Source organism: Salminus brasiliensis, chromosome 11 (assembly GCF_030463535.1).
Source record: "Salminus brasiliensis chromosome 11, fSalBra1.hap2, whole genome shotgun sequence".
Classification (NCBI taxonomy): Eukaryota; Metazoa; Chordata; class Actinopteri; order Characiformes; family Bryconidae; genus Salminus; species Salminus brasiliensis.
Genome location: NC_132888.1, coordinates 37,245,468 through 37,268,482, shown reverse-complemented (window position 1 = coordinate 37,268,482; position 23,015 = coordinate 37,245,468). Strand labels below are relative to the sequence as shown.

Sequence of the window (23,015 nt, the reverse complement as noted above, 5' to 3'; positions counted from 1 at the left end):
AGCAGCCAGTCAATAAAACCTCACTGTGCATCTGAACACCTGCCGATACCAGCCAAACCCAAACGCAGCACATTTTCCATTTTACAAACCATAGATTGCTCATTTTTATGCCACACACACTTTGAGAGCGTGTGAAACCGTGATGATAAAGGTTTCAAGGACTTTCCTAGAGCAGTTTAATAAAAGTGTTGATTATATGCCCATAACGTTGACCCATGCGGATTACTGCAGACCTACTCTACCAATTCCTGAGATAACAAATAAAAGTATACAAATATCTGTAAAATTTACTGTATCATTTATACAATATGTTTTGTGTTTTTGGCTCTCAGCCAACCACATGTGACATTTCTAACAGTATTTAGTTAAATTTCTAAAGACATGTCTGAAATTAAGCAGTTACATTACCCGGTAAAGCAGTATATTTATATATATATATATATATATATATATATATACCGCTACCTCTAATTTGCTGGAAATTACCATTATATATATATATATAAATAATGGTAATTTCCAGCAAATTAGAGGCAATATTCTTATTAATTTAACACAGCTTTTCATCTGTACGGCTCTTTGTATTATTGAAAAGCATTTATCGAGTAATTGTAGTATTTTAAACCAACCAGTTCCCAAATACAAATTGTTAAAACATGAATTTATTCCTGAATTTACGTTTCTAAACCATGAAATCTCAAAGGTACATTTTTAAGCCATTAATGAATATTTTTTCTAAACCATAAAGTGCCAAATGCAAATTGTTAAAACATGAAATAATCCCTAAATACACCTTTTTTTAACCATAAATTCTCAAATGTACACTTTAAATTTTCATTTTAGATTTCCTAAATTAACATTTTGGACCAACATATGTTTCCTAAATTTTTATAAAAATAAAATGTGTTTTGAATAATCGATTTCCACATTTGAAGTTCTGATCAAAATATTTCCAATTTAAAACAAAAAAAAAATTACATTTTGGACCATGCAACAATATAAATTTTTTAAACCATGAACTCCCACATGATGTAAAACTGTAAACCACAAAAACCTCACAAAACCGAAGAGATTTCCATAAGCACCAATAAATTAATAAAAATAAAGTGGACTCACGACATGAACACTGATGAATTTATTCAAGTAACTTTTTGTCAAATTTACAAAAATAGATTCAGAGAGAATAAACTGACAAAGCATGCCTGTACTAATCATCTCTATCAACTGGATCGGTGAAGAAAGCTTCTGAATTTCTGAAAACCCTCCAGAGAAAGCGCTTTATTAGACAATAACAGTGACAGATATTTTCAAAGACATATATTAACATATTCACTCAAAGACGAAGTAAGAAACTGAAGTAGTACATAATCGATAAATCGGACGACATCGTATGAAAGTGGCGAGGATGAGGATGGTCACGGTGGCTTTGCTGAGGCAGTTCAAGACCTTTTGCCCACTCCCAGAGCGCTGTACTCAGACTTCTGACCTGCATTCAACCTCTGAGAGAGAAAAAGAGAGAGAATTTAGTATTCTACCAAAACCTGGAACAACAAACACTCTTAAAAACCATGGGGAACAAAAGGCCTCCAAGGACCAGAGGAACCATTTCTGAATCCTGAAAGAATCCATAAAATAGATGTTTCATTAAATTACTGGATAAAACGACTGTATAACTAAATTAGAACATGTTAAAGGTTTAAGAGCCTCCAAAAGTTTTTGGACACGCTTTACGTACCTGATACGTGTCTCGTTCTCCATTCTGTATCAGATTCTGTCTGTCTGAAGCTGGAGAAGAAGAAGAAAAACACATTATTTTGGGTCAAAAATGATCCTTATACTCTCACAAAACCGCCACTCTTAAAAAACCAGGTGCCAAAAAAGGTTCTTCATAGAAGAATCACTTTAGGTTCCTCCAAAAATACACTGAATGGCAGCTGCTCTGATTCTGTAGTAAATGACTCGGCTTTTTCTGAGTCTACTTCCGCTGCTTCAGTTGGTTCTTATTCTAGTAAATGAGGCGTTTGAGCTCGATCAGCCGTAGTTTCTGGAATCTCCGTCTGATGTAGAGGTCGGAAGAACCCTTAGACTGGTAAACAACCTTTACATGACATGTAGACAGACAGACAGACAGACAGACAGACAAATAGATAGATAGATAGATAGATAGATAGATGGTCAGACAGACAGATAAATAGATAGATAGACAGCGAGATAGTCGGACAGACAGACAGACAGGCAGACAGGCAGACAGACAGACAGACAGACAGATAGATAGATAGATAGATGGTCAGACAGACAGATAAATAGATAGACAGACATACAGACGGATAGATAGACAGATGGATAGTCAGACGGACGGACAGATAGATAGACAGATGGATAGTCAGACGGACAGACAGACAGACAGACGGATACATAGACAGATGAATAGTCAGACAGACAGATAGATAGATAGACAGATGGATAGTCAGACAGACAGACATACAGACAGATAAATAGATATATAGATAGACAGAATGTCAGACGGACGGACAGATGGACAAACAGACATACAGATAGACAGTCAGACACACAGACAGACAGATAGATAGATTGATAAAGAAAAACAATAGATAGACAGACAGAGAGATAGTCGGACAGACAGACAGATAGACAGACAGACAGACAGATAGATAGAGAGATAGATAGAGAGATAGATAGATAGTCAGTCAGTCAGTCAGACAGATGCAGATAGATATATAGATAGACAGATGGTCAGACAGATGGAGAGACAGACAGGTGGTAAGTCAGTAAGTTAGACAATACACACACACACACATATATATAGACAGATAGATAGATAGATATATAGATAGATAGATATATAGATAGATAGATATTAGTGGTGTCTATTGAAAAGTTTAATGGATTTAAAACATTACTAAAAATTAATTCTGATTAATCACAAGCTAAAATGTTAGCTAGAAAAAATAAATCTGCCCTCTGAGCTCAGCAGCAGCAGCGCTGTGTTTACACCACTAAAGAAAAAGCGCTAGTACGACACTAGCCTCTGTAAAGAGAGAGACCTACTGGAGGTCAAACTTTGTGAGATGATTCATTTGCATTAAAGAAAAATGGTCAACGGGTTAAAGTCTGTTCGAAATGCAGGGTCCGGACGTAACATGCTGCCATGAGCTAACAGTCAGTGCCATGTTAGCAATCACCTGATAAACTACCATTAGCAGCTGACACTAAACTGTCCATGGTAATGTTTTTATTTTGTAGAAAAGTCCCACAGGGATCAATCGTGAGCTGCATTCTGTCGCGGGGCATCCAACAATAAAGGCAGCACTGAGCTTCTTCTTTCATACAGCGATTAAACGTCAAACGTCATTTTGGAGCATTTCTATTGGTCCGTTCATCATGAAATTAGGACACAACATAAAGAACAACTGCCAGAATTCAATCATGTCAAGAAGTGAAAAACCACACAGATGGAGGTACAGGAGTTTTGCAGGACGTTGAAGATGCTGAACCCTAAAAATATCCTTGAGGTTTAACGACACCACGAGGATGTGGTCAACAAGCCCTAGCGCCACATGCTGGTCCAACTCTAAGGGGGTTCTAGAGCTATTCTTCCGGACTGAGCTTTCTCGAGGCTGGGAGTGGTCCAGAGGACCGATCTCTGGATCCCTGGATCTCTGGATCTCTGGTCCTTCTGAAATCCGTGGTCTGGGGTTTTCCTTCAATCTGACTTTTCGTATGTAGGATTGAGTGATTGGGCCATGTTGTCACATGACTGCTTTACAAAACGGCTCCTGGTCTGTAGGTGTTTCTGCAGAGTGAAATGCCATGACTCCAGAGGAAAACATAAAAAGGCGAAAACACTGACGAATCTAGATCCCACCATGTTAGAAAAATTTCGCTGTCGATCCTCCCTACATACAAACTTCATAACACATGCATAAGCACTGCATAACACCTGTATAAAACAACCCTCGCCTGTATTCAGAAGCTAGCATTAGATGTTTTGTGAAGTTCATGACAGTAAGGGACGGCCATGTGTTCCCTTCATGGCCCCTTTAACGAAGTGCCTTATTTGGTTGTGAAGCTTTATAACCGTCTTATAAACAAAGCCAAACTACAACCTGATGCACCGTCCCACCAGCCCTTATCCAAGTCCTCGATTAGCCAGATCAGGGGTGTCAGACTGGGGTTGAAGGTCAAACCAGTCCAACTTCAGGCCTTTGGATGCTCGGGTACTCACCTTTGTTGCCGGAGAAGGTCTTGGCCGTGGGCTGGGCTGTCAGCTTGTACACCACCACTCCTATCAGGATGGTCATCAGGATGTTGCCTATGATGATGGCGGTGAGGGTCCAGACGTCCAGTTCGATGCAGTTATCACAGGCTGCAGAGGAAGACAAAGTGATGGTGTTAGACGAGAACATGGAGATGTGGAGATGATCATTGGCTGGATGTAGCAGTAAGAGCTTCAGGCAAATGCCAGAGGTTTAATCATTCAGACAGTCCTGAGGGATGTTCTACAGATACGAGGAGCTGGCTGGACGTCAAAATCACATAACATCACAAACTCTATTTGACTTTACTCTGTTTATGGTGCAAATATACATATTCTCCACCACTGTTTAGAAATCATTCCCTCACTAGAGACCTGCCCACTTTAGGGCGCCACATTCCCTCAGAAACTGTGGGGAAAATAAAGAAGAGCATCATACTCACTTCTGACTTTGATAAAAACGACTGCTTTTTGGTTTTTGTTGCCTGTTTCGCAGGTTACTGTCTCCAATCGATCAACACTGAGGTTTATCTCGTTTTTGACTCCTTCCGCCCAAGTTCCTCCATCGCATTTTAATGTAGCCACATTTGCATTTTTTTCTGCAGTAATTTTTGGTTTATTTTCTTGCCCGGCTGCAAATAAAAATAAAATACACAAAGTCAGTCTTATTCTTCCCATTACACTGCATTGCATTACCACCACTGCTATGATTTATCTACCTGCAAACATTTAGAATCACTGTTTTCTATAATATAAAATCAGAATAGTGACAAAACTTTGTTAATGTACGAAGAATCTGTAGAAAAAATAAAAATACTACAAAATTTCAGTGTGATGAACAGAGCTGAAGATGATTGTAAAATCTTCGTATCACCTCGTATCCCATCTAGAACTAGATCACTCAAAATTCCTAGAAAATTCCTAGTCAGAGACACTCACAGTATATTTTTTATCTGTAAATATCTTATTATTGTTGCCAAAAATGTGTAAAATATTGAGAACAACATCTAAACTAGTCTAGTAGAACTAAACTAGTAAATAATTATTATGAAATGTGATTCCAAACATTTGGAAAGTTGTACATAAATATGCAAATATATTGTTGTCATGCAAAAACCTTGATATATTATTTAAATTGTGAAACTGACTATTGCATTTTTGTATTGTACTGTATTTACATTGTTTTCTGCCTTATGACCTTATTTTTTTTTTACAACATTTAATGATGTAATGTGAATCTGACAGTAATTCTCTACATTGTATCAGAATTTCATCGCGAATGGACAAATAGAAATACGCCAAAATATTTTTACACTGACCTCAGTTAAATGTTTAGAAGTTGCTGTTTTGCAAATATGAGAATTTTACATGGCAGGTATAACTTGATGTTTCGATATAAAAAATAGAAATTAATTTATAACTTATTTTACTTTTTAATAACAAAATTCAAAAAATATTCAACTTACACTGAATTTCTGTTGGGCAATTTATTGATTTTCACAAAATTCACAAAAAGAGTAGCTGAAGCTTTCAAATGTTAAAAACTACATAAAAAATGAAACTATTTTTCACTTTTTGACAAAGTGAATCAGACAGTTGTATCAGAATTTCATGACAAATACAAAATTTATCCAAAATAACTCTTAAAAAAACTCTTTTTACCTTAACATTGAGTTTAGAAAGTTTTTCCTTATTTTGTAAAATTGGTGTTTTGCAGGACTTTGAATGATTTATTAAATTATGTTCAAATAGAAATTCATACCTTATTTACCTATTTCAGAACAAAATTCATATTTAATTCATTGTATTTCTATTGAGCAATTCATTGTAATTTTCACAATATTTACAAAAAGAGTATCTGGAGCTTTCAAATAAAGGCAAAAACATTTAAAGTTGTTCTCTACGTTGTATCAGAATTTTATGATGACTGGACCAATAGAAATGCTCCAGAATGACTGGAAATAAAATCTTTCTACATTGAACGTCATTAAAGTTTTTTTTTCCTACTCCTGTAAAGTTGCAAATTTGGAGATACAAGGTTTCTGCATGTCAACGAGATACAAAAACAGAATTAAGAGAACACACTTACCTGCAAACGTCAGGCAAGCGAGAAGCACAATTAGACCTTTCATTTCTCTCGCTTGCTTTTCTTCACAACTAAGAAGCAAAAACAAGCAAAAATTCAGAGGCCGTGAACCAGCCAGGCCGTGGCGTTGGGTGGGTCTTAAATGGAGTACAATCTTAAGAAAGACGCCATTTGCCTTTTCTGCTCCAGCCATTTTAAGTCTCGCAGGGTTTCCTTCTCTTCTCTTTAGAAAGCGTTTAAAACGTAACTACAGCTTCAGCTCATTCCGAAAAAAACTAACCCAATAAATAAGCTTTTATCGTTATTATCATTTCCATTGATATTCATGATATTCAAAATATCAAAACATAAAACTGGAATGTTTTTACCTTCAGAAACAGCAAAATTCTTCAATGCAAAATTAATCTCAATCAGAAATTTCCTTAAATTTTTTAAAAAACCAAACAAACAGACATCACGAAACTTTTGGGCCAAAACTTCAAGAGAGCGAAAATTATCATCTTACCCCAAACTCTCGCAGTCGGCTTCTCTGTGAGGCTCTCTCCGTCGCTTCTGTTGTTGGGAGGAAGTGTGTGTATCTGCGAGGGTTTTTGTGTGTCAGTGTGTGTGTTTGCTTTTCTCGTACTGTGACACTCTGAACGTTCAGGCCTACAGGAACCGAAAACCAGCTCTCCAGGCTTTACGGTTCGGTCACTTCAGGAGTTACTCATTGGTTCTGACTGGGAATATTCACTGAAACCCAGCTTATAAGACAAACTGGGCCAATGGAAGACCGGTTGCATGCTTTTTTCTATTGCATCAGAATCCACTTAACTGGATCGGCTTGTGGCGTTGCAGCTTTTGGACTACACTCTTAGAAACAGGGTTCTTTGAGTTGTTTGACCTCTATATCGTCACTTTCCCAAACCAAAACAAGCCATTGTTTCATATATATTCATATATAATCTGAATCTGCCAGATGTTCTTAATATTGTGCCCAGTTTTCATGAACAATGGACCAATAGAAATGCTCCAAATATTGACTAGCAAGGCTTTTGCACAAAGGCTACATGAATAGACCTACTCTTGGTTACGTATATGCTGAGGTTCTAGACAACTAGGTTGTCAGAACATCTCCAAAGCATCAGGCAGGCAGGTCTTGTTGGGTGATGCTGATTTGCAGTGGTCAGTACCTACTAAAAGTTCTCCAAGAAGGACAACCGGCGATCCTGCAACAGGGTCATGGGCGTCCAAGGCTCCTTACTGGTGCTCATGGAGGATCCCACCCACTTGGGCTTGAAGGATCTGCTGCTAACGCTAGTCTGGGTGCCTTGGTGGAGGACGTGCCTCCGTGGGTCTGTCTGCTGGAGCTGTTTTGGTGGGTCTACTACACTGACTTAAGCACCGGTTTCAACTCTAGATGATGTCACGGGGCAGTATATTTACATATGATACTTACACTCCAGGCCATACCAGCTCCAAATGCCCAGTTGTGTGAAGGCCCTGTTTATTTTAGGGCTTGGTTTGACTGTTGGAAGGTTCCTCAGAGCAGCAGATCCTCACCGTGACAAATTAAAGAGGCCTAGCACAGCCGGGATGCCACAAACAACTTCCTGCACGGTAACTGTACGCAACAGGAAGACACGACCCACCATCGGCACCTGTTTCTAACCAGCAGACGCGACGGCAGGGTTTTGTACGTTCTACTTCTGCAGGGGAATTCACAGCACTGGCGTGTCGCTCGGACACGGCTGGGCTTGGTTCTGCACTGCTGGGCTCCAAACTACCCAGTTTGGGTCATTGCCACAACTCTGGACCACCATACATAACAGAACGGAGGCGGTTCTTTTTTCAAACTCATGTATATTAATTTTTATTGCATATATATATATATATATATATATATATATATATATATATATATATATATAGTTTTCTTTTAAATAATTACCATTAATTGGAAGGCAGTCATTAGCAGATGATATTTCGTATAAGTATTTACAAAATCAGAATATTCTTCGGAACTAACTTCGGAAAATTAATCGGAATTAAAAATCTAAATCTTAATAAATATGTGGGGCGTCGTCTTAGCTTCCCGCAAACACTTTTAACTAGAATATGACAAAAATAAACATTTTAATAAAAATTGCACTCAAAAAGAGTTATTTATATATATATATATGTTAGTTAACTAGGTTAGCTAAGTCTCGCTAAGTAACTAAGCTAAGTTGAAGGCTAACGCTCACCAGCTACAATAAAATTATTATTATTATTACAAATAATCTCAAAATCTACTTTAAAAGAACCTAATATGAAGTTATAAACTGATTAATATAATAAAATGAGCTATAACTACCTTTAGTAAATTTTCTGTAAAATATCGGAAACAAACAAGCTAACGTTAGCTAACGCTATCAGAGACACATCGACTGCTAATTTAGGGGGAACATGTTTTGGCATTTAAAAAAAGAGGACTCAGGTCACAGGTGTCCGTCGTGGTTAGGATGGTTGAGGCTGGGGGGCTAGAAGTAGGCCCTTCATTACTTCATTAACCTCTCTTAGTGTATTTTCTAAAATAAAAGTCTCTCTGGAAATTAAAATCAGTATTTTTTAATCTGGGTGGTCCGAGGGTGGACCAGCTGTGGCAAACAGTCGGGGGGGGTACCGACCTTATCAAGCCAGCTGTATATATATCCAATATACGCTCGCCATCTGGGTAATGACCCTTCGGTTGGGTTGTTGTTAGGACAGCCAGTAAATCGGCGACTAGGCTACCCTACAGGTGTATCTTCATCATGATGAAGGTCCCTGTGACCACATTGTGTCTGAAAGGCTTTTGAAAGGTTTACAGCTAACTGCTGACCGCTAGCCAGTCTTGATACATCGGTCAAATGGAGGCACCACAATCCAGGCCTCGAGATACTCTCCAAGAAGGCAGCATTTGTTACTTTTTGGCTACGGGTCAGAAAACCACCCCAGCAAAATGACCCAAGAGGCTAGCTCGCTAGTTTAGCATGACTAGTTGTATCTTCACATGAAAACTGAAGAACTTCACAACTCCAAAACTACATAACTTCAGAGTCTGGTTATCTTGTTTCCCTGTTTGTGTAGCGGACTTACAAGGCTAATATAGCTAGCTAGACTGTGGAACCCTGTGTAGACCAATTAGCATGACGCTAACTGGCCATCTAAATCATCACATCATTTCCTGACACTGTATGCCTCACTGGAATCTGTAAACATGAGCTAAAGTATTGGCTAAATTTAGGCTACGAGGTGGATGCTAATGTTTTAGCTAGGTGACGTACAGCCCCCCCGGCCCTGTAGACTCAGACTAGGCTTGACCTGGTGGTCTCAAAACTGCTAGAACTTTCCACAGCCGTATGACTGCACTGACTCTGTGACAATAGCGACCCCTGCAGGTTGCAAGCCAACCAGTATGACCATCTTGACGACAGCTTGGTTAAGCTTTTCTCAAAAGGACACTGAAAGAATGACCTGCTGAAAAAATAAACAGCTCAGGATGGTCAAGCTGGTTGACCAGTTTAGCTCTTGACCAGTAAACAGGGTATGTTCCTGTTTAAGATAGATGGTTTAAGATGGTCTAGATATCAACCAGTACGACCAGGCTTCTTGACCAGCATGTCCAAGCTGGTGGACCCCCAATATGACCAAGGTGGTTGACCAGCACGACCATCATCCTGACCATGCCGATTGACCAGCTTTCCAGAACTAGCCAACCTGTATGACCGCCTTGACGACAGCGTCCTTCAAACTCCAATGAAACACAGCTTGGCCTGGCCAGCTCAGGATGGTCAAGCCGCTTAAGCAGGTTGACCAGTTTAGCTCTTGGGTAGGTTTCTATTTGAGATAGATGGTTTAAGATGGTCTACTAACTTGACCAACCCAACCAAGCTTGTTGACCGGCATGTCCAAGCAGGTGGACCCCCAATATGACCAAGGAGGTTGACAGCTTTCTCAAACTAGTATAACCAACCAGTATAACCATCTCGACGACAGCTTAAGCTGGTTAAGCTGGACATGCCGATAGACCAGCTAGTCCATCAAACTCCAATACGCTCAAAACATACGCTAAGCTGGTCAGGAGCAAAGCTAGTTGACCAGTACGATTTCCTTGGGATGAGCAGCTGTTCAACCAGCCTTGACCATCAAAGACCGGCTTTGACCACCAGCTGAATCTGGTCTCGAGCTGGATTTCTCAACAGTGATCAGATCATGGTCTTTTACAGCAGGTAAATAACAAGAATGACACACATTTTGCAATGTAGCACCACCTGCTGGATGGGAAGAGGTATGTCTGGCCATCTCGTCTTTAATAGTAACTATCAATATATACAGTACATACATTATAGGCATATGCATACAAATATACAATCAATATACATGTAGATATACAAATAGCTGTGTTCATCGTTCTGCTAGAACCCTCTGTGGCGTCATTTCACTTGAACAAATATATATTTATTAATGATACTTGCCTAATTAACATATATTAATCATATTTACTGAGTCATTTATGGAACATTCTCTTATTGCACAAAGAACATGTAGCATTCCACATAGCATCGACAGTGCTTGGATGACGATGATATTTACACACTTTTAGATCTCCTCAAAGTTTCATATGTCTAATTCATACTGGATCAGACACATTATTAGCTTGCATATTACAATGTTTCAAATATAGTTTTTAATTTATTTGTCATTCAAATACAAGTAATCTAATGTTGGCATATAATCAGCTTAGCTCTTTGTTTATATGGTGATGAAAGCCTTTGGTTATAGAAGCTTGCTGTTTACCAGTCGCAGAAACTCATTATTGCACAAGGCCTCCTCGCGGAAAATGTTCAAAGCAGGTCGTGGGAGTCAAGTTAGATATGAAGGAAGAGTAACAAACGAGGGGTTAAAATGTGTATGCGTTTGTATAACAGATGGACATGGTTATTCAAACACACGTATTCTAGTGTTTACAACTATGAATTCCTGTTCAATTTTTAAAAGTGAAACATTTAAACGGTATTTCCAAAAATTGGAAGTGATTCCAAACTTCTGAACACTAATTTCACACTTTTAGAAACATATTCCAAGCGTAGGAATTTTGAACAAATTGTGTTCAAAAGTTTAGAATAGTTTTTCTGATGTTTGGAATCAATTTGGATTCCAGTGGTTGAAGTTTGGAATCAATTTTTTATGTTTGGAAACATTTAAACGGTATTTCCAAAAATTGGAAGTGATTCCAAACTTCTGAGCACTAATTTCAAACTTTTAGAAACATATTCCAAGCGTTGGAATAATAAAAAAAAAAAAAAAAAAAAAAGCAATGGAATCTGTGTTCAAGTTTGGAATAGTTTTTTCTGATGTTTGGAATCAATTTTGAAACGTTTGGAATCAATTTTTAATGTTTGGAAACATTTAAATGGTATTTCCAAAAATTGGAAGTGATTCCAAACTTGTGAGCACTAATTTCAAACTATTAGAAATGTATTCTAATCATTTGGAATTCTGAAAAAAAAAAAAACTGAATCTTTTTTCAAAAGTTTGGAATTGTTTTTCTGATGTTTGGAATCAATTACCGTTTAAATGTTTCCAAACATTAAAAAGTTTATTCCAAACTTCAACCACTGGAATCCAAATTGATTCCGAATGTTTTAAAATTGATTCCAAACACCAGAAAAACTATTCTAAACTTTTGAACACAGATTCCATACTTTTTTAGTTGTTGTTTTTTTAATTCCAACGCTTGGAATATGTTTCTAAATCAATTTTGATTCCAGTGGTTAAGTTTGTTCTATGTTTGGAAACATTAATACATATAATAATATAATAATAAATCCAAAATATTTGATCTAATTTTAAACTTTTGAAAACGTTTCCCAAGCATTTGGAATTCTGACAAAAATTGTTTCAAAATTTAGGATTGTTTTTCTGATGTTGATGATGAGTTTTGAATCAATTTTGATTCCAGTGGATACAGTCTGAAATCATTGTTTAATGATTGGAAACATTTTAACAGTAATTCCAAATTATTTGATCAGTGATTCCAAAATTTTAAAGTAATTCCAAATGTTATCACTAATTTCAAACTTTTTAGAAATGTATTCAAATCATTGGAATTCTGATAAAAATTGGAATTTGGGTTCAAAAGTCTTGGTCAAAGTTCACAGTTTGAAATAAATTTTTAATGTTTGGAAACATTTAAACGTGGTTAAAGTTTTATATCATTGTTCAATGTTTGGGAACATTTTAATTGTAAATTCCAAATATTTGATCAGTGATTCCAACAACTTGAACAGTAATTCCCCACTTTGAAATTCACCTTTTTTTAATGTTTGAATCAATTTTTGAATTTTTGAATGTTTGGATGTTTGGAGTCACTTTAAAGGGGGTTTTTCTTTATAGTTTATATTAATGTTTAAATGTTTTTAGGGTCTTCTGATTGTTAATTTAATATGGTATCTGAATAAGGCGTGTGTAATTCAGGAAATAAAAAATACATACTAAAACCAAAACCAAAAAAAAAAAAATAATAATGACTTAATAATGAATAAATTGAGTTATACTGCAATTTTTAGCTTTTGGCCACAGATGCAATGTATGACTGTGGAGGATTTCTGAACACCAACAGCTGATCGGCTAAGTTATGATGAACGATTCAGCTCTCATACGGCTGCTGTACACGAACGTAATGTTTACTTTAATTCCTAACAGCATTAAATGTTTCCTCTGGGGAATATAGGAGCTCCATCTGTCTGGAAACCTGGATGCTCTCATAGCTAAAATGGTTAAAACGTCCATCCATAAAATGCATGAACTGGGGACCGGACACACCTCACTGGAACCTGAAAGGACAAATGGTAATCCTGGTGTGTGTGTGTGTGTGTGTGTGTGTGTGTGTGTGTGTGTGTGTGTTGAGAAGTTGAGTCAAAGCCAAATCTCATCACTGCTTGTGCTGTTCACTTTGTAGATGTAACCGACCATGGGGTACCTCGCAAAACCTGAGGGCAGAGAAAGGTACTGTTAAACCCTTTCAGATAAATACACTCACTGGCCACTTTATTAGAAACACCTACTACTACCCTGTGCTTCCACTCACTGGCCACTTTATTAGAAACACCTACTACTACCCTGTGCTTCCACTCACTGGCCACTTTATTAGAAACACCTACTACTACCTTGTGCTTCCACTCACTGGCCACTTTATTAGAAACACCTACTACTACCTTGTGCTTCCACTCGCTGGCCACTTTATTAGAAACACCTACTACTACCTTGTGCTTCCACTCACTGGCCACTTTATTAGAAACACCTACTACTACCTTGTGCTTCCACTCGCTGGCCACTTTATTAGAAACACCTACTACTACCTTGTGCTTCCACTCGCTGGCCACTTTATTAGAAACACCTACTACTACCTTGTGCTTCCACTCACTGGCCACTTTATTGGAAACACCTACTACTACCCAGTGCTTCCACTCACTGGCCACTTTATTGGAAACACCTACTACTACCTTGCGCTTCCACTCACTGGCCACTTTATTGGAAACAGCCTAACTGTACACCAGCAAGGTGGAGCTACATGGGGGTGGGCCGGCCAGTCAGTGCGCACACATCAATCAAAAACAAAGCCATGGCGGCCAAAGACGGCCAATCGTCTGACCTCTGGCTGCGTAGGCCAGCGACAGGTCCTCCTCCTCCTCATCGGTCTTCCGTGCTAAAGTGCTCTGCTTGGAGCTCGGCCGTCCTGAAAGCAGTTCACACACTGATTTCTGTTCTCACGCAAGACAATAAGCCCCGCCCCTAAAGGTTAGATGCAAACTACAAGGCTAACGTAGCTAACAAGTAACGGAAGCATGTGTACACCAATTAGCTTGGTGCTAACTGCATAAGCTAAATCATCACACATCACAAAATATTCCTTAATCCCATTTGATTCACTTCATGCTCGTGATTCACGTTTTGATTCGGTTCAGAGATTCAATTCAGAGACTGGACTCAGAGGTTCGATTCAGGCTGGTCTTGCCTTTGCAGAGCGTGCTGTGGTCATTCAGCTGCATGTTGGAGGGCAGGGACATGTTCTCCCGGGGCAGATACACTCTGTCCACCTGCACTCTCACCGAGTCATCCCTACAAAACACACACACACACACACACACACACAATCCAACATGTACACTACAAGCCGAAAGCCAGGACGCTATGCTAACTTAAAAATATAGCCTGCTGAAAAGTCCAGCTCAAGACTCAATGGCTAAATGGGTAAAATAAGGAAAACCGGCTAACAAATATGCTAAATGGCTACAATAAGGGCAAATAGCTAACAGATATGCTTAATGGCTAGAATAAGGAGAACTTGCTAACAAATATGCTAAATGGCTACAATAAGGGCAAATAGCTAACAGATATGCTTAATGGCTAGAATAAGGAGAACTGGCTAACAAATATGCTAAATGGCTACAATAAGGAAAACTACCTAACAGATACGCTAAATGGCTACAGTAAGGAAATCTAGCTAACAGATACGCTAAATGGCTACAATAAGGAAATCTAGCTAACAAATATGCTAAATGGCTACAATAAGGGCAAAAGGCTAACAGATACGCTAAATGGCTAAATTAAGGGCAACTGGCTAACAAATATGCTAAATGGCTACAATAAGGAAAACTAGCTAACAAATACGCTAAATGGCTACAGTAAGGAAATCTAGCTAACAGATACGCTAAATGGCTACAATAAGGAAATCTAGCTAACAAATATGCTAAATGGCTACAATAAGGGCAAATGGCTAACAAATACGCTAAATGGCTACAATAAGGGCAAATGGCTAACAAATACGCTAAATGGCTACAATAAAGGCAAATGGCTAACAAATATGCTAAATGGCTACAATAAGGGCAACTGGCTAACAAATATGCTAAATGGCTACAATAAGGGCAAATGGCTAACAAATATGCTAAATGGCTACAATAAGGGCAAATGGCTAACAAATATGCTAAATGGCTACAATAAGGAAAACTAGCTAACAAATACGCTAAATGGCTACAGTAAGGAAATCTAGCTAACAGATACGCTAAATGGCTACAATAAGGAAAACTAGCTAACAAATACGCTAAATGGCTACAGTAAGGAAATCTAGCTAACAGATACGCTAAATGGCTACAATAAGGAAATCTAGCTAACAAATATGCTAAATGGCTACAATAAGGGCAAATGGCTAACAAATATGCTAAATGGCTACAATAAGGGCAAATGGCTAACAAATATGCTAAATGGCTACAATAAGGAAAACTAGCTAACAAATACGCTAAATGGCTACAGTAAGGAAATCTAGCTAACAGATACGCTAAATGGCTACAATAAGGAAAACTAGCTAACAAATACGCTAAGTGGCTACAATAAGGGCAAATGGCTAACAAGCACCAGCTTTGGCCGGTGGCTGGTCTTTGGTGGTCTACGCTGGTCTTTGGTGGTCAAGGTGCTTGAAAAGCTGGTCATCAACCAAAAACACAGCCCATGCTGGTAAGCTAGCTGGTTAGCTGGAGTTCTCATTCAGCAGAGTGCATTCGGTCATTTGGTCAGGCTGGTCAACCAGCAAGGTCTTGCTCAGTGACCCGTTTGTGGATGCTGGTCATGCTGCTCATGCTGGTGGTCTAGCTTGGTCAGGTTGCTCATGCTTAAAGACCAGATAAACCATCAAACTCAAGCAACAACATACCTCATGCCGGTCAAGAGCCAAGCTGGTCAACCAGCTTGACCGGCTTGAGCTAGCCATGGCGTTTTTTTCAGCAGGGTATACTCTGTAGCGATGCCCTACAAGAACCACCTTCAGTTTGTAATGGAGTGTGAGGAACCTTCACGTACCGTTTTGGAGTTATGGGAATAGCCACATGGTCTTCTAAAGAAAGACAGACAGACAGACAGACAGACAGACAGACAGGTTAATGACTCTCTTTCACTTCTCGTTATTTTTTCGTCGTTAAAATTAAAAAGCTGTTCAAATAAACAGAAGTAAAACAATTCTGTCACTTACGCTCAATAATAGGCCTCCGATCAGCTAGCTGGCTATAAAAACGTTAACTAGCTAACAAACAGGCTAGTCAACTGACTAGATAAGGGTAACCGGCTAGCAAGCGGGCTAAAGATTAGCAACAATTCTACGAAGGTTTTGGCTAATCAGGGGAACTAGCTAATATTTACAGAACTGTACAGAACAATCAGCTGACTAGCAACAACAAGAGTAAGAACAGTCAATATTCTGATCTGTTCGTTTGTACAATATGGCTAACTGGCTAGCAGACAACCAAACGACCAGCTCATTGCCAACAATAGGTTTGACTGGTGACAGGCAGATGAATGAGCTAGCTACAATAAGGGAGACTAGCTAACAAATATGCTAAATGGCTACAATAAGAGCAACTAGCTAACAAATATGCTAAATGGCTACAATAAGGACAACTGGCTAGTAAATACGCTAAATGGTTACAATAAGGGCAACTGGCTAAAAAGCAAGCTAAAGGGCTACAGTAAGGGTGTGTGGCTAACAAATATGCTAAAGGGCTACAGTAGGTTGTCTAAATAACAAATACGCTAATTGGCTACAATAAGGGCAAATGGCTAACAGATATGCTAAATGGCTACAATAAGGGCAAATGGCTAACAGATATGCTAAATGGCTAAAATAAGGGCAACTGGCTAACAAATATGCTAAATGGCTACAATAAGGGCAACTGGCTAACAAATATGCTAAATGGCTACAATAAGGGCAACTGGCTAACAAATATGCTAAATGGCTAAAATAAGGGTAACTGGCTAACAGATATGCTAAATGGCTACAATAAGAGAAACTAGCTAAATAGCTAACGATATGAGCTACAGTCCCTCATGAAGGGATTTTATCCAGGTTGGGCAAACTGGTAAAAGGTAGGCGGAGCAAGGACAGGTTGTCCTGGACCGGACCACCCTGTTACTTCCCCCCAAGATACGACGGAGGCGAAGGTCATTCGCGGAAGCGTCCTTAGACATACCACAGGGTCAGCACTAGCAAAGCTAAGGGCAGGCGTACCGATGGCTTTGCCTTTGTCCTTGTGCAGAAGGCAGAGCACCATCAGTGTGAGGATGAGGAGGGTGATGAAGCCGACAACGCCGCCCGTCACAATCCCCAGCATTGGCACCTCCACCCGTGACTGCAGGAATTCTGGGAAATTGAAAAAATGCCGAAAACAAGTTAACTGACTTACAAACAGGCTAACTAGCTACAATAAGGGTAACTGGTTAACAGGCAGGCTAACTAGCTAATGATTATCTCTGATTTGCTACAATGCTAACTGGCTAACAAACAGGCTAACTAGCTACAATAAGGGTAACTGACTAACAAGCAGGCTAATGGGCTACAATAGGGATAAATGGACAATGAGCCGGCTGATTGGCTAACTATGAGCTAACTGGCTACAATGAGGGTAACTGGCTAAAAAACAGGCTAATGGGCTACAATAAGGATAAATGGATAACAAGCCGGCTGATTGGCTAACTATGAGCTAACTGGCTACAATGAAGGTAACCGCTTAACAGGCAGGCTAACTGGCTAATGGTTATCTTTAACTTGCTACAATTTTAACTGGCTAACAAGCAGGCTAACTAGCTACAATGAGGGTAACTGGCTAACAAGCAGGCTAATGGGCTACAATAGGGATAACGAGCAGGTTGATTGGCTACAGGGCTAACAAGCAGGCTAACTAGCTACAATAACCGACACACTGAGGAAAGTGCCGGGTCCCCAGCTCCACCGCACCAGCTAACAGATGGCTGTGCCGGCCAACATCGCTTTAAGAGTGACGAGGGGAGATAGCGCCATCTACCCACTCCGGCCGTTGGTGGCAAAGCGACATGGCTCGGGCCCTTTAAACCTTTTAAAGCCCTCTAGACATGAGGAGGTAACCGAGACCTGTTAGCGTGAGGTTGGTCTGGACGGAGCCGATGCTGTTGTTGACGCTGACCGAGACATTTGGCGGTAGGCTGCTCAGGGTGACCTGTAGACTGTGGTTGGCCAGCCAGGGATAACTCCGGGAGTCCAGGATCAGAAAGTCCGTGGAGTTGGCCACTAGCTGGCCGGACTGATCCACCCAGGTGATTGTGGCAGGGGGGTTGGAGCGAACCAGAGCGAAGAGGACCAAGGAGAGGCCAGGGTCGGACGTTTCGCTGTAGTGAGCGTTCACCCGCAGAATCTCCGGCTGAACTGGACGGGGGAAAAGGAAAGCGTCAGGGAGGGATGTCATGCTATATTAGGTATACAGGGTCCTGCTAGTGATCATGATGGACTACAGTGGATAGCTTCTCTATTCTCCCCAGAATCGAGACCTTCACTGCTCTAACTGTTAAGCATGGTGGTGGTAGTACCATCAGTGCCATGGTAGTACCATCAGTGCCGGATGAAATTGGATGGAATGGAGAAGAGGGAGGACTACCTCCGATGCTTCGGCATACCCAACCTCAAACCAACTACTCGAGCCTAGGTCTCCAAGGTCAGTTTCCAGTCCTGGACATTGTTCTCGCTGGACGTTAAGGGGACAGGTAAGGTACTTGTTTGACAAAGTCCAGGACTGGAAACAGGATTCAAGGTCCAGATTTGAAGACCTTTGAGTTAGACAGTTGGAACCTGGACACAAGTAGGCGCTGTAACAGGACAACAACCTTAGCGACTGTAGAGACGCCACAACCTCGGAGACCTCGGTAGACCACTGAGCAGCTTACACTGAACATTGAGGACGACCGTAGCGTTGTAGCTCTCTCCGCCCACCGGGTTGGTGGCGGCACACACCAGCTCACGGTCCCACTTCCTCGGCTGGAGTGTGAAGCTGCTGTTCCTCTCCGAGGAGAACTTCACCCGTCCTGAATCTTCCGGCGATGTCATCACCAGGCGCCCCGTGCCTCGGCTGCCCGTCACCTCGCTCTGCCGCTCTCCGTTCAGGTACCAGGTGAGAAGTGGCGGGGCCTGTGCACTCCAGCCCTCCGACTCGCAGCTGAAGCGGTGGGAGACATTTTCCTGCAGGGTGACCTCCGAGCGCTGGTGTCCGTCAATCTTGGGGGCGGGATCAATTGCTCCTAAAGGTTCGATACAAATATTCAGACAGAGGGACAGGGTTATCGAGACAGGCATGAGACCCCTGTTCATGTCGCCCAAGTGTCGTACTGAAGGTGCCAGGTGCGTGATCCTCACCAGTCCATCCCCAGGTAAACGTGTGCAGGAGAAGAATAGAGAGCCCCGCCCCGTTCCTCAAATACACACACTCCATGGTTTCCTAAAGGAGATAATCGCACAAATACACAAGATTACCGATGCTAACGTCACGATAATGACACTTAGCGAGGTCGGCGGTCGCCACAGTAGGAATACTAATCCTGCGGTAGAGTTGCTTATGCCGTGGTAGCGATGCTGGACGAGGCCGGCAGGGGGCACAGTAGCAATGCTAACACTGTGATAGTGATGTTAGGCGAGTCCGACAGGGGGCACAGTAGCCATGCTAATAGAGCGATGCTAACATAGTGATGCTAACACTGTGGTAGCGATTGTGGGTGGTGCTGGCGGTCACCACAGTAGCAATACCAATTCTGCGGTAGTGTTGCTAATGCCGTGGTAGCGAAGCTGAGCGAGGCCAGCAGGGGGCACAGTAGCGATGCTAACACCGTGGTAGCTATGCTAACACCCTGGTGGCTGCAGTCACCTTAGTGGCAATACTAATCCTGCAGTAGTGTTGCTAATGCCGTGGTAGCGATGCTGAGCGAGGCTGGCAGGGGGTACAGTAGCGATGCTAATACAGCAATGCTAACACAGCGATGCTAACACTACAGTAGCAATTCTGCGTGGTGCTGGCGGTCACCACAGTAGCAATACCAATCCTGTGGTAGTGTTGCTAATGCTGCGGTAGTTTAGCAGTATGAGAAAACCCGCTAAACATGATGACCACGCTGGTTGACCGGGTCTTGGTCTTGCGGAGTCCGTGAGCTGGTTTTACGACATGAGGGGGACCTACACAAAATTAGGCAGGCGGTTTTAATGTTATGGCTAATCTGTGTGTATATAGGTCTGAGATCAGGGACGAGGGGAGAGTGATGACGGCGATAGCGATCTGGACACCGGTCAATACTTCAGCGGCTTCCCAGGGAAGCTCCAAACACAGGCAGGAGATGCTAATGCTAGCACTTAATCAATCAGGCCCTTCAGCCCTGAGCCTAAACCACACCGACCCGACTGCTTAGTCACGGACACTGATCAGCTATACGTCCAAATGTTTGTGGACACATACACAGCTTGTCGAGTCCCTGTAGAGACGTCCTGCCGATAGAATAGGACTCTCTGGAGCAGATCAACATTGATGAACCTATATGTCGCTGAATGCAATCAAATCCTCACAGCAATGCCCCTCCAAGTAGAAAGGCTTCTTCTCTGGACAGTAGAGACAGTTACTCCAACAGAAGCAGGATCAGCTCTTATTAACAGCCTCGATTTCAGAAGAAACAGTGAATGAGCAGGTGTCCCAATACTTTTGTCCAGCCAGGTCAAACTGGTGAAGCTGGCTGACCAGTTTAGGGCTTGACCAGCTTAGGGCTTGACCAGCACAGGGTATGTTTTCATTTGAGATTGATGGTTTAGCTGGTCTACCATGGTCCACTGATATGACCATCTTGACCAAACTGGTCAACCAGTATGGAGAAATCCTGCTGAACATCATGATCGTGCTAGTAGACCAGTTTGACCAGTCTGACCACACTGGTCCACTGATATGACCATCTTGACCAAGCTGGTCAACCAGCTTCACCAAACAAGTCAACCAGTTTGACAAATCATAAATGTTGACCATGCTGGTTGACCAGTATGACCAGCCGGATCATGCTGGTCCAACCGTATGACCTTCTTGACCAAACTGGTCAACGAGCTTCATCAAACTGGTCAACCTGTATGACAAAACCTACAGAACCTCATCACCATGCTGGTTGACCAGTCTGACCAGCCTTATACAGGTCAACCAGTATAAGAAAGCTTACTGACCAGTATGACCAGCCTGATCATGCTGGTCCAACCGTATGACCATCTTGACCAAACAGTATGAGAGCGCTTACTGAACATCATGAACATGTTGGTTGACCAGTTTGACCAGCTTGACCACACCGGTCCACTAATATGACCATCTTGACCAAACTGGTCAACCAGTATGAGAGCGCTTACTGAACATCATGACCATGTTGGTTGACCAGTTTGACCAGTCTGACCACACTGGTCCACTGATATGACCATCTTGACCAAGCTGGTCAACCAGCTTCACCAAACAGGTCAACCAGTATGACCAGCCTGATAGACAAGCCAGTCCAAGATTCAGTAAGCTAGCCTTACTGCTAGGTACGTCCTACCCTGGATGACCAGCCGTCCAACCAGCTTGACCATCAAAGACCGGCTTGGACCCCCTGAAACCAGTGACCCCCTGATCCTGCTGGTCCTGAGACAGGTATGATTGACAGGTAACGCGGAGCATCTTTGGTAACGTGAACGAGGTCGTGTTGTTTATCACGCGGAGGCACGCGCGCACACACACACACACACACACACACACACACACACACAACCTTCATACAGTTATTGACAAGCAACCAGCAGCCTGATTCCCACTACAGCTGTTTCTTCACACACACACACACACACACACCTCCTTCTTGATGACGACAGCGAATGATGATGCACTCTGCAACTGTTTAGGTTTAATCACACACACACACACACACACACACACACACACACTGAGATGAGCGTTACCTGTGTGTGTTTGACCGCTGGAGGTGTTTCTATCCCGCTGTGGATCCATGCATGCCTGCAGCACCAGAAACCCTCTCACTCACACACACACACACACACACACACACACACACACACACTTTCAAAGGCAGGAGAGCGGTTACACTGCAGCTGGTTCAGCTCACGAGCTTCCGCAGACAGGCATGATGTCGTTACCGAGCGCGCGGACGAGAGAGAGAGGGGGGGGGGGTTTGAGGGGAGAGAGAGAGAGAGAGAGAGAGAGAGAGATGATAAAGGTGGTGGTGGTGGTGGGGGGGGATGATAAGGGGGGGGGGGGGGGTAAATGACCTCAGCAATATTTAATTAATAAATATATGATTTAATAAATAAGAAAATCTAACACACACAAATGTGTGTGTGTGTGTGTGTGTGTGTGTGTTGTGCTATCAGTCTCTTTGCTGAGCTCGTGCATTGCAGGAACGCCTCTCCCCTTGCTGACGGCTCATAAACACTCTCCACTCTGCTACTCCGGTCTGGAAAGTCTCCGCAGTGCAGACTCACACAGGCAGAAGCAGCGGAGCCTGAACACCTGGAGAGAGAGAGCGTGACCTACTGGACACAACTGGTCAGAACAGTTACCCTAACACTACTGTTACATAACTGGACATAATCTGTTGTGACCATTACCAGTAACACTACTGTTACATAACTGGAAATAATCTGTTGTGACCATTACCAGTAACACTACTGTTACATATCTGGACATAATCTGTTGTGACCATTACCAGTAACACTACTGTTACATAACAGGACATAATCTGTTGTGATCATTACCAGTAACACTACTGTTACATAACTGGACCTTATCTGTTGTG

The 23,015-nt window shown here is 41.5% G+C and overlaps 2 protein-coding genes across 2 annotated transcripts; both read right to left on the bottom strand.

Annotated features, from left to right (window-relative positions):
* Window positions 1-1,120: 1,120 nt before the first annotated feature.
* LOC140565474 (T-cell surface glycoprotein CD3 delta chain-like) lies at window positions 1,121-7,804 on the bottom strand. The gene is made up of 7 exons (XM_072691400.1): window positions 7,801-7,804; window positions 6,868-6,940; window positions 6,366-6,433; window positions 4,720-4,908; window positions 4,247-4,387; window positions 1,736-1,785; window positions 1,121-1,499 (listed from the first exon to the last, which is right to left on the bottom strand). The coding sequence occupies exons 3-7, from the start codon at window positions 6,406-6,408 to the stop codon at window positions 1,440-1,442; spliced, it is 483 nt and encodes a 160-aa protein (XP_072547501.1). The 5' UTR covers window positions 6,409-6,433; window positions 6,868-6,940; window positions 7,801-7,804; the 3' UTR covers window positions 1,121-1,439.
* A 2,813-nt stretch (window positions 7,805-10,617) lies between these two features.
* LOC140565059 (transmembrane protein 25) lies at window positions 10,618-22,369 on the bottom strand. The gene is made up of 9 exons (XM_072690815.1): window positions 22,162-22,369; window positions 19,573-19,654; window positions 19,107-19,457; window positions 18,301-18,591; window positions 17,422-17,553; window positions 16,221-16,254; window positions 14,383-14,486; window positions 14,020-14,103; window positions 10,618-13,357 (listed from the first exon to the last, which is right to left on the bottom strand). The coding sequence occupies exons 2-9, from the start codon at window positions 19,646-19,648 to the stop codon at window positions 13,284-13,286; spliced, it is 1,146 nt and encodes a 381-aa protein (XP_072546916.1). The 5' UTR covers window positions 19,649-19,654; window positions 22,162-22,369; the 3' UTR covers window positions 10,618-13,283.
* Between the last annotated feature and the right edge of the window lie 646 nt (window positions 22,370-23,015).